Here is a 14601-nt window from a genome sequence, read left to right as displayed (position 1 = left end):
ATAAAAAAATCCCCTGACAGGGCGAATGGGACCCGACATAAAATAGCTACTTATTAAACTGAAAAAAAAACAAAAAAAAAGGAAAATAAAATAGATTTGAAAAAACATTTGTAAAGGACATTCTACATATATCTAACATTTTTGGTCATTTAACTGACCTTTTCAATGCAAGTGTCCTAAAAAATCAACTATTATATCTATGTGAATGTGATAAGATGAACTGGATCAACAATTCATTTTGAAGAACAAAAGCTTTTAGGGGGAAAATATAGATTTCCTGTCACTTCCTCTGATTGAACCTGTAGTATAAGCTTAACTTGTTGTGGCATCCAATTAGGCTTTCTCATGCTCAGATCTTTCAATGAGGATTTTAAAATTCAGGACCACTACGTGTTGTGAGAGATTGGATTCAACAGACAAAAGCATGGACAGATAACAAATCAAGCTTAGAGGAGGACAAACGATTTACGCTGCAATTCAAATGACAATCATGTTGTTTGGTTGTTCAGGTGCCGTTAAATAACGGAAACTATCTTACCTTTGCACCCTTCTCTCCTTGTCTGCCTTCTGTACCAGCTGGACCAGCAGGACCCTTGAAGAGAGAAAAACAAAACTCAAAACCTTCTACAGCAGACATCTATAAAGAGTCATCAACAATTAAAAAAGTATTGCATCCAAAAGTACCATGGCAACAAGGTAGTGTACTTTCTTTTTTTTATCAACATGACAAAACATTTTTGTTCACGATATCTCTCAGAAACCAAAACATACTCCGGAAACCACATATAAACACTTTTATACCTCTTATGTCTGTTATGACGTCTATGACTCAGAGGTTCTGCTATCATGTTTTAAGGATGTTTATTATTTTTGAAGCGAAGGTATTAGAGATTGCAATAGCTAATGGCTTGGGCAGGCATCCAGGTATTTAGCATTACTATCCACACATTTGTGAACACTATTAATATGATTATTCAGACAAATAGTAATTTGTGAAAGACTTAATGATGGTATTGTTTTCTCAGCGTGGGAATGAACACAACACAAGTTTGAAATATGTTTCCCAGAAGTCCATGATCAATATGGGTGTGCACATTTAGATTCAAGACACACAGAAGGCCGAGGCCACTTAAAGTTGTAAGTAAGGCGAGTGAAAATGGAAAGCCCTGAAATGCATTTTTATTGCTACTAACAGCTCTGCTGATATGAGAAAATTGAAATTTTCAGACTAAAAGCCTGACTTGTTCACATATTGAAAACAGTCTTCATTTCTTTCCTGAAATATATATGGCAATAAAACTCACTTTTAGAAAGCAACTGAAATTCTCTCTGAAGTTATGAGTCAGCTACTGAAAATTAAAAGTTTTCTGTGTTAAATACATCAGAAGATGTGTTAGAGCTAAAAGTGTAATCAATTGTAAGCAAAGTCTTGAGGACGGCAACAGAGCTGACAATGACAACTTCATTTCCTTTCGGCTATCACATTGCCGTCACAGTGCTGTCAATCAACCCACTTTGGTCAATATTCTATAATAGAACTGTCTAAATGTCAGCCTCAGCTCAACTGCTCTTAAGCAATGCAAACTGATGTGAGAAGCCCATTTTTTCCCAAACAGGTTTTATGTTATGCTGAGATTTCACAGGAATGCCTTTTCCCAAGCAAAGCATGCACTCTTTACTCACTTGGGAGCAATTTACTGAGGGAGGACCCAGTAAACTCCTGACTGTGCTCTGCTTTTAAAGATTTATTGTTTGTGCAGTTCAGATCTGTTAAAAATAAATGTGACCCATAAAATATAGGCTACTTTTAGCATGAAGTTACAAGGGAAGCTCATAAACCTATTTGAAAATGTGTGTCTCAGCAGATTATAGAAGGAACAACAAAGGGGTAATGCAAACAAGTACATTCTTACGTTTTTTTAAAAGAACGAAAAGTGTTACACACCAAACATTTGGTACTTACAGTGCGGATGTTCATATATCTAACACTAAGTCTGAGCTGTTGGTTTAATAAGTTAGTTTACTACAATGATGCTACTAACTAGATTTCTTTTCAGTAGCTTGACAGTAGAGATACTACTTTTAAAATAGTGTAGAATTTTTTAATTTTTCAACCAAGTAGCATAGTGGCATGAAATGCTACATCGATTTGCTTAAAATATGAACTGCAATGTCCGACTGGCAAATTATTCACTCTTTAGAAACAAACAGTCCAATAACGCTGATACAAGAGCATGCGGTTCTTTCAGATGTACATTAAAAATGCAAAAAAAGGAAAAACGTTTGTAACTATATCTACAGTCGGATCTCTGCACATTTTCTTTTAGAATCACCATAAGTCCATAACATATTGTACCTGTTTCATGGCACATCATAAAATAAATGTTTTAAAATGTGTGCATTTCTAGATATAACCAGTTGCCCAACAATTGTCGGTCCACAGTTGTACTCCTGTAGCACATCTGAAATAATAGATCACCACCAGACACATCACCTCTTTTTCCAATTTTAGAATTTTGTATTTATTTATTTTTTAAATATTATTTTCTAATATTTGAGCAGAGACTTGGTACAGAGCATTTAAATTTAAAAGCATATTCTGTATTTTTGTTTTAAATATGTAATCAAATAAAATACAAATAACTATGAATAAGAAAGTGTCCCTTTAAGTAGCTTAAACTTACTTTTTATTAGTAACTTGCAATGTAACTAACTTTTCAGATTGGTACCTTGTCTGTAGTTAAACACTTTTTAAAATTATGAGTAGCTTCTAACTTGGAAAGCTTTAACACTTTTAAAGTATCGTATCCAACACTGAACCAAATGAACAAAATGCCTGGTAAAGTACTCACTCGCTTTCCAGGGGGTCCTGGAGGACCAGCTTCACCAGATGGACCAGGGGGACCCTGTGGTGTAAAAATTCAATGCATTACTAGCAAGTTTCATTATGTTTGAACATAAAATATGATTTTCAGTAAAAGTCGACCATCACTCACAGGCTGACCGGCCTCTCCATCATCTCCCTTGTCTCCGGGAAGGCCATCCAGTCCCTGTGTGAAACAGGACATTACATCACAACATTACCATAATATTTCATTTCCATCAAGCATCATATTATAGTTTCCTCACAACATTTGTTTAATACGCTGGACATTAAGCCTGTAACTAACGACTATTTTGACAACTTGTTGATTACTTATTTGATTGATCTTCTACACCTTACGCAATGTTTTTCTTTAAACAATGTGCAATGAAGCCTGTAATATATGCTGAACACTGTGTGCAAAGAAAGGTTGTTTGAGTGGAAACCTAAACTACATGAATTTCTTTGAAATGTTTATATATAAAGTGCTTTGGAAAAGTGTTGCACACTTTTTCCCCTTGCTCTATTGCTTCCAGCATTTTAAAATGCATTTGTTCCCCACAGAAATAGTTATTTTACTGACGCAAAGCGAATGAATTCGCCTCCATAGTGAACTTACACCTGCTCCGGGCTCACCAGGAGGACCTGGATCTCCAGGGAAGCCAATAGGACCCTAAATTACAAAAGAAATGATGGATCAATTCAGTCATCATCAGTTCAGTATTATTTCAGTGTAATAGCTGAAGGGTGCTTTCTGGAATGTCACTGATGGTGACTTACTGGGTTTCCTTTGGGACCGTCATCTCCAGGGGGTCCTCTTGCACCAGCGGGTCCTGCAGCTCCAGGAGGGCCAGCTTCCCCTTTCTCTCCAAGCTCACCTTTGGGTCCCTATGGAAGGACACAACAACCATCAACATCCTGCTTTCATCCATCTATGATGATTATGCTAAACAAAATTAACTATGTAATTCAAAGCTGATGCTTTGTTGTTTTCAAGCCCAAAATGGAGATTTACTGTAAATATGTTGGCTAAAAAGACATTATAATGGTTACTTATTGCTTAGTGGTTGCTAGGCCATTTTGGATGGTTGCACCATTCACGATTGAATTGCATTTCTGAATTTAAATTGAGGTAGCCAACAGGGTGAACTGCATTTCAAATTTGAATTTTAAAAAAGTAGACTTAAACTGAACTGAAGTTCATATCACTGCAACAAGTATAACATCATAACATCATAAGTGTAAAAAAAGATTGTCAAAACTAACGTTGAATGTAAACTCCTAATGCAAGCAGAAAGCTATTATCCTTTTTAGTCTCAAAAAGCATTGAGACCAACAGACAAACATCAGCATTTAAGATGCTGATATCACATAAACAGGCTTGTGCAGCAGGCCGTGGTTGAAATAATGTCCCTGTGTGAAAAAGGATGATGATAGCAGCAACCATCTAGAATGCAAGTGATGTTCACCTCAGCATATACGAGAGAGGAAAATATTCACATGGCCATTCTAAAGCAGAGGGAGGTAAAATAATCAACTGCAAAGGACTGTAGCGGCCTTCACCTGCCTGTGCTAATAACACGTGGTACTCTTGTGAATGCAGAGTGGAGAATTCTTGAATAAAGTCGTTTTTTTGTTTTCTTTGTGCACAAAAAGCATTCTTGTAGCGTCATAAAATTATGGTTGTACCACTGATGTCACATGGACTATTTTATCGATGTCCTTACTACCTTTCTGGGCCTTGAACGTGGTAGTTCCGTTGCTGTCTATGCAGGGTCAGAAAACTCTTGGATTTCATCAAAATAGCTTAATTTGTGTTCCGAATATGAACGAAGGTCTTACGGGTTTGGAACGACATGAGGGTATTGAGTATGAGGGTATGAGTATTTAATGACGGAATTTTCATTTTTGGGTGAACTATCTCTTTAGAGGTCATTAGCTTTATGTGTTCCGAGTTAAAAACAAGGATTTGTGTAGTTATGCTCCTTGAATGTCAATAGATTAGCCTCAATTACACGCAGGCCAGATACGTCTGGTAAACACTCATAAAACCAGACTCAACAACTCTTAAACACAAACAAATACTTACTACTGAACCAGGTTCTCCTGGTGGTCCTGGATTACCTGCCTCACCGGTCTCACCCTGAGGGGAAGAGATGAAGTTTTACCTAGTCTTGATTACACTGTAACATCTATACACATTCATCATAATAACTACAATACATATTTGTGTACATTCACGTTTTTACAGAGATTTATTCGAGAAATACCCACCTTTTCACCATTTCCACCCATTGCGCCGATACCTCCGGTAGGGCCAGGAGCACCCTGTCAATCAAATAACAATACTGCTGATTCAAATATTTCTGATGGAGTTTCTATACAAATATGGCACAGTTAAACTCACATCCGCTCCACTAGGACCTTGAGGACCTCTGGGACCAGGAGGACCAGGTGGACCCTGTAAGAAAAAAAAACACCAGCTTGTCAAACAATTAAGATACTAAACTCTGGAAGATTCAACGGATGCATTCAAACCATATGTTGGTTAATCATTCTGACCTATTTATTACAAGAATCTGCACATCTTTTGTTTGTGAATCAGTGGCACTAGCACTAATAATATGAAGGTGTGGTCACATTAGTGAAATTTCTGCAAAATCACAGGCAAAAAAGCTTGAATGTCCAATGTCAATATTGTAGCAATGCATGAAGCAGAAGTCGTCATTTTTTTGTTGGTCAATGTGGTGAATTTGCACAAACAACTTGAACACGAGTGAATTCCCAGTTTCCATGAATTCCAACTGAAATTACTAGATTCCACAAGAAAATTGTTTAACAAGCAACAGTAGATGTGACTGCACCTTACCTCAAAAGATATACAGTGCATTCGCAAACTTTTGTTGTAATTGTATTTTTTAAATAAAGAAAGCATGCATGTTTAGTACATAGTTGAGACTAATTATGACAAAAATATAGTAAACTGCATTTTGACAACAAGGATCAGTGGTGGACAGTAACAAAGTAGTTTTACTTCGTTACTGTACTTAAGTAGGCTACATTTTTCAAGTAACTGTACTTCACTGGAGTAGTTTTATTTTGAGTAATTTTTACTTTTACTTCACAACATTCCAAAGCATAAGATCGTACTTTTTACTTCACTACATTTCATAAAACTTATCGTTACTCCTTATAATATATCACGTGCTCTGACACGCAGAAGCGGTGTCTGATTCATTAACGAACTGAATATTTTCAATGAACGCGAATCGCACCAAACGATTCATTCGCGAATTGGAATGATCCGATTGCAGCTGTTCTCGAGTCGACAACTCAAAAATATATGCTAATATAAAATTAAATGATAAAAGTAGCCTATATAAAACTGCAAAATAAACATTCATCTATCGGTACTTTTTACTTAAGTACATAAAAAATCAAGTACTTTTGTACTTTCACTCGAGTAAAATTGAAAACTGAGTACTTTTACTTTTACTGGAGTGATATTTTATTATACGGATCTGTACTTTTACTCAAGTACTTGATTTGTGTACTTCGTCCACCACTGACAAGGATACTACAAACTCACCATTGGGCCGACGTCTCCATTCTCTCCTTTCTCACCTGGTGGTCCTGGCAAACCCTAGAGGAAAACAAGTTTTGCATATTAATCAGGCACAACTCCAGTTTACATAAGAGTTGTCCTATTACAATTTTAAAAATGCTAAAACCTTTAGTAACAAGAGAGGATGCGTTAATGTTTCCTCTTACCCCATGAACAACGTGACAATTTAGAATAACAATCAGTCTCGCAGTGTTGAATATTAATATTATACATTTACAGCTCTGAGCCATCGGATAAACACTATTAATCAAATAACAATTTTTGGTAATTAGCAGTAGAAGGAACCTCATGGCAATTAACACATTTGCATTTGGGTCCCTGCAAATGTGTCACACCCGGTGTCACTTTGAAAATATGAAACACAAAAAGAGGCAAAGCTTGGCAAGCAATTCATTTTGCAATATAATTGTGCTTGACTAAAGAGGTTTGAGTGTTAGTCAGATCATTATCACCAAACAATACCAACAGACGTCTTTCCATTGTTCATAGTCAACATCTGTAATTACAAGGCTATTGTGGGTCATTGTGTTTAGCAGACATGCTCGTTGGTACCCGCTAATGCATATTTTACTGCTTATTGTTGTGATAAATGTTGTGTTACTATAAAAGGACAGAAGTGATATTTCACAGCCATTTTGAGGGAAACAATTTCTCCAACTGCCAAAACAGCTTATACGTTATCTTTACAGTGGGTTTTGAAAAGATAATGAAAAGTCTCCATTCTAATAAAGTCCAATTAATTCTCTTTAGCAAGTTATTCAAAACTTGAGAGAAAACAAATTAAGATGGTTAATTTCTTTGGATCAAAAATCATTATCGCGGAGGATCAGTGAGCGGTACTAACAAGGAGACGTAGTTAGCACAGTTGGGATGAATCACTATTCCTATTACCTTTGATTACCAGTCAAATGCTCTGAGTGACTCTGTAATATTGCTGTGTTGAGTAGCTGCCTCTGTTGCCATTTGAAAATCACCCCCTCATTATTCCCATAAAGGTGAAGGGTGTAATGTTTTTTGATGTTATAATAGTTTCTTAATACGCAGAGACAGCTACAGTACCAATTTGTGGTCGGTAAGATTTTTTAATGGTTTTCACCAAGGCTGTATTTATTAGACTCAAACAAATCACAGAAAAATAAAAAATACAGTAAAAACAACAATGTTGTGAAATACTATTAAATTTAAAAATGTAAAATTAACAATACTCCAGTCTTCAGAGTCACATGATCCTTCAGAAATCATTCTACAGTTTCCAAGAATGTTCTTCATATAACTGCACAGAATAGGTGTAATTATCAGCTTTTATAGAGCTAATGTATCAAGGAAACAGAGAGGCCCAGCTGGGAGTGTTCAGCTTGAGTCATAAACTTTAAATATTCAACTGTGTGCCACCTGGCCCTGACTACTTACTCTCACTGCTGCTTTATCAACTCAGCAGGCTGCCTGACAGAGGCAAAACTGAGCAAATGTGAGACACTTTTATCCAAAGCAACTTATAGTGCAACTTAACACAAGGAACAATGAAGACCAAACAATCAAGATGGCCCAATGCAAGACATTTTTGTCCAGTTGACATAGCTGTCACTTTCCCTACCAGGCCAGCAGTTATAGTGTTCTAATGATCTGGCCACATGCAAATGTTTTTATGCCTTGCAAACATAAAACATTCGTTTAAATATTGTTTTAAGGTTAATGCATCACCCTTTGAAAGATTTAAACCTACATCCTTTTAACTAACAACCCAGATCACTAACCACTAATCCACAACACCCTGTGCAAAAAGAAACAATGAAGTTAGGCTAAGAAAGCTTTAGCAGTGAAGATACTTTTTATGTGTGAGTAATAAAAATGATATATTTGTGTGACAACTACTCCAGGACGAATGGAAAAAAGAGGTGATCATTTGGGTTTCATCCTATACGGCTCAAATGGAAGGTTGTAAGTACTCACAGCAGGACCTGGAGCTCCAATTACACCCTGAGGACCTACTGGACCTGGTGGACCCTACAGCAAAAGACAACCGGGACAACTTTAGAGACTGGTTGTGAAGAAACTAGATCTCATATGAACATTTGAAGTGGCAAAGATAGCATTTGTTTGTGTAAAAATAGGCATAAGTGAGTATAAATACAGCAAAAAGGTAAACAAATATTTATAATTAACATTAAATTATACATAAAATAAATGGTAACACTTTACAATAAGGTTCAATTTAGTTAACACACAATAGTTAACATAAACTAACAATGAAAATACTTTTAAATCATTTATTAATCTTAGTTATCTTGGTCATTTCAACATTTACTAATACACTATTAAAACCAAAAGTAGATTTTTTTTTCTGTTAAAATTATTATTTGATGGACCTGAGCTAACATGAACATAAACAGTTGTATTTTTAATAATGTTAACAAATACTGATAAATACTGTAACAAATATATTATATATAAAATGTAGCAACAGTGGCATATGACTGATTTATAAGTACAACAAGTCAAAGCATTCAACTAATGGGAACTTATTATAAGGTGTTATAAGTGTTACCAGTTAAATATATAATAATTATTATTTTGAATGTTTTATTTATAATAAATACTGTTCAACTTACATGTTCGCCTTTGTCACCCTTGCTTCCCTTTTGACCAGGTTCTCCAACTTCTCCCTGGAAAAAAAAAAAAAAAAGTTTTTGAAAATCAAGAAACTTCAAGCTGTTTACAACTTTTCCCTAGTTGCCTGGTCATCAAAATTTTCTCAAGGTCACTTCAGCATCAACAGCAGAGTAAACTTTACTCTAGAGATTTTAATTTAACAGTAAAACCAAGACCTTGGGATGTTTTTGCAATTAATTGATTACTTGGCTCCTCCAACACCATTGCCGCCACAGCCGAAAAGAATAATGTGGCTTGGGACGTGATAAGGATCTAAAAAAGCACTATTCTACATTTAACAGGGCGATAATAGATTCTGGAATACATTAGCCTCAAAGCACGTTTGTTTACTTGGTGTATGTGCCTCGATTTCACTGGTTTCAACATTTCACTACAGTAATGATTTTGTGTCTTGTTTGGTTATGGTGATGGATAAGTCAAAACTCTGTCCGCATTGTCACTAATGGTGTGCAGATGTGAGATGGGCATGATGTCTGTGAATTAAAACGTCATGCTGTAGAGATTAGAATAAAGTGCTGCACCTTGTCACCATCCTCTCCAGGTTGACCCTGAGGTCCGGCTGGGCCTGGGAGTCCAACTGGACCTTGGATGCCATCCCGGCCGGCAGGACCAGCAGGTCCTTTCTCACCCTGCATGAAGTTAAGAAATAACAGTTTACACACATGTCTGAAAGTGCTGATTAAGAAACTGTTACATCCAATGAGGAATACTTTAATCTGGTTAATACAGACAGGCTGAGCAAACAAAGCTAATGGCAGAGCCACTGCAATTAATTAACAGCATTTATACACTATGCAGAGGAATATGTTCAGTATTATTATAGAACCTTTCAGTCAACTAATTCATTTCAGCTTTAACTGTGTGCTGTAAAAGTCTAAATGAACTGAATTGAGTTTCTGTTTGGATGCTGCATTAAACTAGATAAGCTATTTCTGCTAGATGTGTTTTTTGAAAAGATGAATTTGAATGAACCAAAACTCTTTTCCTCTGGCCCCTTTTGTTTCCCACAGGAATCTCCAGACATTAGTGCAACGCTTAATGTATCCAAGCATCTGATAAAAGCACAGTCACTATTTTACTTTCTTTAGGGTGAATTCGGGTAAATTAGGCCATGTTTTGCTATTCATCTCAACAAAAAGTGGCCCAGTTTACTTGAATTCACATTATTTCTTTTTCTTATTCTTTTGGACAGTGTACAAGATAACATCAGCATTTTTTTTTTGATCTCGAAACAATGCGCACTCACCGGAGCACCCTTCTCTCCAGCAGGTCCCGGGGGTCCTTGAGGGCCATTGCGTCCTGTTAGACCAATGGGTCCTCCGGGTCCAGCTGCTCCTCTCTCTCCTGGTGACCCCTGTGACACACACATCCCATTAAATCGGACTGGAACACAACTGGATTCCAGGAGAGATTATTAACCAAATTAGATCATTCTGATTTAAAACAAATCATGTCTTGGGTTACCTAAAAAATGTAAACATAATTTTGCATATCCAATTTAACAATTTTCTGCAGTTCCACTAACAAACATCATTTGCTAGCAACAACAATTGCTCTTCTGATGGGTATGTTGATTCCATCCATTTTTCTTTAATCTAATCAATTGCCATAATTTTTTTCAGGACAGTCATTTACATTGACTACTGTACAAAGAGATGTATTACAGATGTATTATAGAGATATCTGTGAAAATTTCCATTTGTATGTTATGCACCAATCAATGAAAATAATTAAAGTATAATATCTGTCTGTCTGTCTGTCTGTCTGTCTGTCTGTCTGTCTGTCTATCTATCTATCTATCTATCTACAGTATCTATCCAACACACACACACACTTTCAAATATAAATATGTATTGCATTTTATCTATTTAATGCCATAAACATCTGTATAATATACACTGCCATTCAAAAGTTTGGGATCAGTAAGGTTTTTAATGTTTTTTTTTTTAATGCAGTCTCTTTTATGCTCACCAAGGCTGTATTTATTTGATCAAAAATAAAGAGGAAAAGAAAAACAAACAAACAAACAGCAATACTGTGAAATGTTATTGCAATTTCTAATATTGGTTTCCTATTTTAATATTCTTTAAAATATAATTTATTTCTGTGATGCAGCATTACATTTTTATCAGCCATTACTTCAGTCTTCAGTGTCACATGATCCTATTTTGAATTAACACTGTTCTTTTTAACTTTTTATTTATCAAAGCGTCCTGAAAAAATGTACCACAGGTCCCAAAATGTTTTTTTTTTTTATTATTAAGTATTATAATGATTTCTGAAGGATCATGTGACACTGAAGACTGGAGTAATGATGCTGAAAATTCAGCTTTGCTTCACAGGAATAAATAATATTTTAAAGTATATTAAAATATAAAACTGTTATTTTAAATTGCAATAATATTTCACAAAATTATTTTTTTTTCTGTATTTTTGATTAAATAAATGCAGCCTCGATGAGCATAAGCAATTTCTTTAAAAAAACATAAAAAATCTTACAGATCCCAAACTTTTGAAAGGCACTGTATATAGTTAATTAAATATTTTAGAGCTAAACAAATGATATTTAAAGTTCCATGACGTTTGCAGGCCTGGAAATGACAATTCCAAATGTCACTGATATTTCCAGGTGCTCCGTGTCTGTGGGAACCGTATTATTCGGTAGTTTGTTTTGGATCTGAGGAACATGTTCCCATACAGATCCTTTTTCTGCACTGAACAACACTAAGGCACATTTGTGTATCACATTAATACATTTCTTTCTTAGAGTGTATCAGTGGGTCTTACTGACAGACAAAAGTTTATGAGAGAGCGAGCTCTCTAGTTCAAAACCAACATGTAGCATGCCTTTTTCAGAAACAGTCCATTAGAGCATCTATTAGCACTGAAGAATAAGCACTGAAGTGAGCTCTCAGAGCGAGGGCTTTATTCACCATTTACTTAAAGACATCCGGTTGCTTTCACATGCATGCACACACCCACACCCACAGGAACACATGCTAAAACTCACACACAACAACATCCGACTGCATTAGCCAGCAGTGATAGTGCTTCTATACATAGGGAGGGGTCAAGGTCACTGCACACCACACCGCACTGCCAATACATTCTCACTCCCAACTCGTCAAATATTGACGCTTGGTCAGGACCCTTTGGCATCACTTTTTGACAAACAGGGTATTCATTTAGCATCATTTTTTCGACGTGTAGGGTCCTCCATTGCTTTAAATAAGAAACCCTTGGCATCAATATGCCGATGCGAAAGGCACTGGGAATTGTATTGTCATGATTAAATTATATATTGGGTAATAATATTGCCATTATTGCATATATGTTGGGGTGTGATTTTTCAATGTCAACAGTCACAACATTTTTATTTGTGTATTTACACATTTATGAGCATGTAACCCAACCCCTAAACCTACCATTTGTCAATAAAACACAAGATATAACAGGCAGATACCACTACAGTCATAATTTATTCAACAAGTATTAATATTCCAAGTCTTCCTAGGCAAAACGATTGATTTGTGAGAGGAATAGATGTGACTGCCATCTCAGTCCGCCGTAAAGCTCATCCTGTGTGCTGCAGTCTGTGCGCAAATTAAAAAAATGCCACCAGAAGAAGCCTTATGTCAGCCTTGGTTGTGAAATGTGTGTCTTGTGTGTCTCCTGATGATTGCGGGATCATTTTCAGTGATTAAAACCTTAAGGCTTCAGAAGACTTGGAATGCAACACGACTTGTTTGTAATGCTTTTATACTGCTTTTGAATGGTCAGTTTTTGCAATGAAAACCTGTGACTGTACTTACAGGTGCATCTCAATAAATTAGAATGTCATGGAAAAACCCACCAATTCACTCTCAACAAATCAAATTGCTTCATAAGACCAATAGAAAATTTTTTTTTAGTGAATTGTTGGCCTTCTGGAAAGTATGTTCATTTACTGTACATGTACTCAATACTTGGTAGGGGCTCCTTTTGCTTTAATTACTGCCTCAATTCGGCGTGGCATTGAGGCAGTGGCGTAACTTTGCTTTGAAAAGTGGTGGGGACACCGCGCAACTCGTTTTGCTAGTTTTTTATTTAATAACCTAATTTACTTGGGGACTGGGTTTAGAGTTGGACAAACTTAATTTTTGCTTTTCAAAAATACATCGATGTACCAGGGGCGGCGCCAGAGAATTTTGAACGCAGGTGCCAAGGGTGTGCTAGATCATTGACAGAGGGAGCTGGGCAATTCAGGGCTCCAGACTCATTCTTCCCACTGGTCGCTCTTTTGCCATTAACTTTCTCAGTTGGTTGCACAAGTTGGTTACACTCAGTTGTTGTTTTTTTGTTTTTTTTGCGCTACAACATGCTATTAATCAATGCATGCTAATGAACTTTTATCATAGTTTATAATTATATGGAAACGGAAGTAGGTAACATTCAACCCGTTCTTTTTCATCAGTAGTATTATTTGTGATTTGAATTTTGTGAATGGGAGTTCCTCTTTTGACATGTTATATGCCGGGCTTCGGATGCTTTCACTTTCGATTTCACGATCTTGTCAGGTTTTACAATAAAATATAATTGTCTGTTTTGCTTACATCTATACACCTTTCACCTTTTAAGACAAAAAAAAAAAGATGGATTCATTATTTTTAATTAAAATGCACAACAACAATAAAACAATATTCAATGACAAACTAGCTTACAAAACGTTAACAAAAACGAATAAGATGAGGCATGGCATAGGCCTACACGCTGTATTAGGCTATATAATGACTAATAAATTACAAAACGTTTAGCAAACACAGGAATAAAAAAAAAAGGAGAGCCTCCATAGCATAACGTGAGTTTTGCTGAGCGCACCTTCTGCAATTAATAGTAAATATAACCAAAACAGGTCATTATAATTTTTATATGAAAAATAAAATAAATATAAGGAAAACTCGCCCACTTGATTTTGTAATATTCTTTAATTTTGTAGTCCGTATGAAAAGGTGCATTTCTATTAAAGGCACGTCCACGTGGAGATGGCGAGTCAGCGTCGGCATTCGGCAACCTCATCTTTGCACCCGACACTCAGAAAGCACTAGTTTATTAATAAATAATGAAAATTTCTTCTTTTCCCCCGACACGTTCATAAGTTTTGCATGCGTAAGGAGTCAAATGTTGTTGTTGTTTTTTTTTTTGTTTTTTTTATCACCCTAATTAGATTATGAAGAATGATTTGTTGATCTTGTTTTCCCTTTCATACATACCTTCCGCAATATATTTTTCAATTACTTTCAAAAATTGGTAGGGACAATATCGACCCTAGCAAAAAGTGGTGGGGACATGTCCCACCCATCCCACCCGCAAATTACGCCTATGCATTGAGGTGATCAGTTTGTGGCACTGCTGAGGTGGTATGGAAGCCCAGGTTTCTTTGACAGTGGCCTTCAGCTCATCTGCA

General features: G+C 36.1%; 1 protein-coding gene across 1 annotated transcript in view; it reads right to left on the bottom strand.

Moving 5' to 3' along the window:
- The window catches only part of LOC107700498 (collagen alpha-1(XI) chain-like), an 81598-nt gene that overhangs the window by 6895 nt on the left and 60102 nt on the right, over positions 1–14601 (bottom strand). The window contains exons 33-45 of the mRNA XM_016502171.1: positions 10405–10512; positions 9680–9787; positions 9098–9151; positions 8439–8492; positions 6453–6506; positions 5271–5324; positions 5138–5191; positions 4953–5006; positions 3644–3751; positions 3483–3536; positions 2997–3050; positions 2853–2906; positions 539–592 (exon numbers count right to left, since the gene is read on the bottom strand). Of these exons, the coding sequence (XP_016357657.1) occupies positions 539–592; positions 2853–2906; positions 2997–3050; positions 3483–3536; positions 3644–3751; positions 4953–5006; positions 5138–5191; positions 5271–5324; positions 6453–6506; positions 8439–8492; positions 9098–9151; positions 9680–9787; positions 10405–10512 (864 nt within the window). The remainder of the gene's footprint in view (positions 1–538; positions 593–2852; positions 2907–2996; positions 3051–3482; positions 3537–3643; positions 3752–4952; positions 5007–5137; positions 5192–5270; positions 5325–6452; positions 6507–8438; positions 8493–9097; positions 9152–9679; positions 9788–10404; positions 10513–14601) is intronic.

Source organism: Sinocyclocheilus anshuiensis, unplaced genomic scaffold (genome assembly GCF_001515605.1).
Source record: "Sinocyclocheilus anshuiensis isolate Anshui unplaced genomic scaffold, SAMN03320099.WGS_v1.1 scaffold718, whole genome shotgun sequence".
Lineage (NCBI taxonomy): Eukaryota > Metazoa > Chordata > Actinopteri > Cypriniformes > Cyprinidae > Sinocyclocheilus > Sinocyclocheilus anshuiensis.
This window is presented reverse-complemented; position numbering and strand designations above follow the sequence as displayed.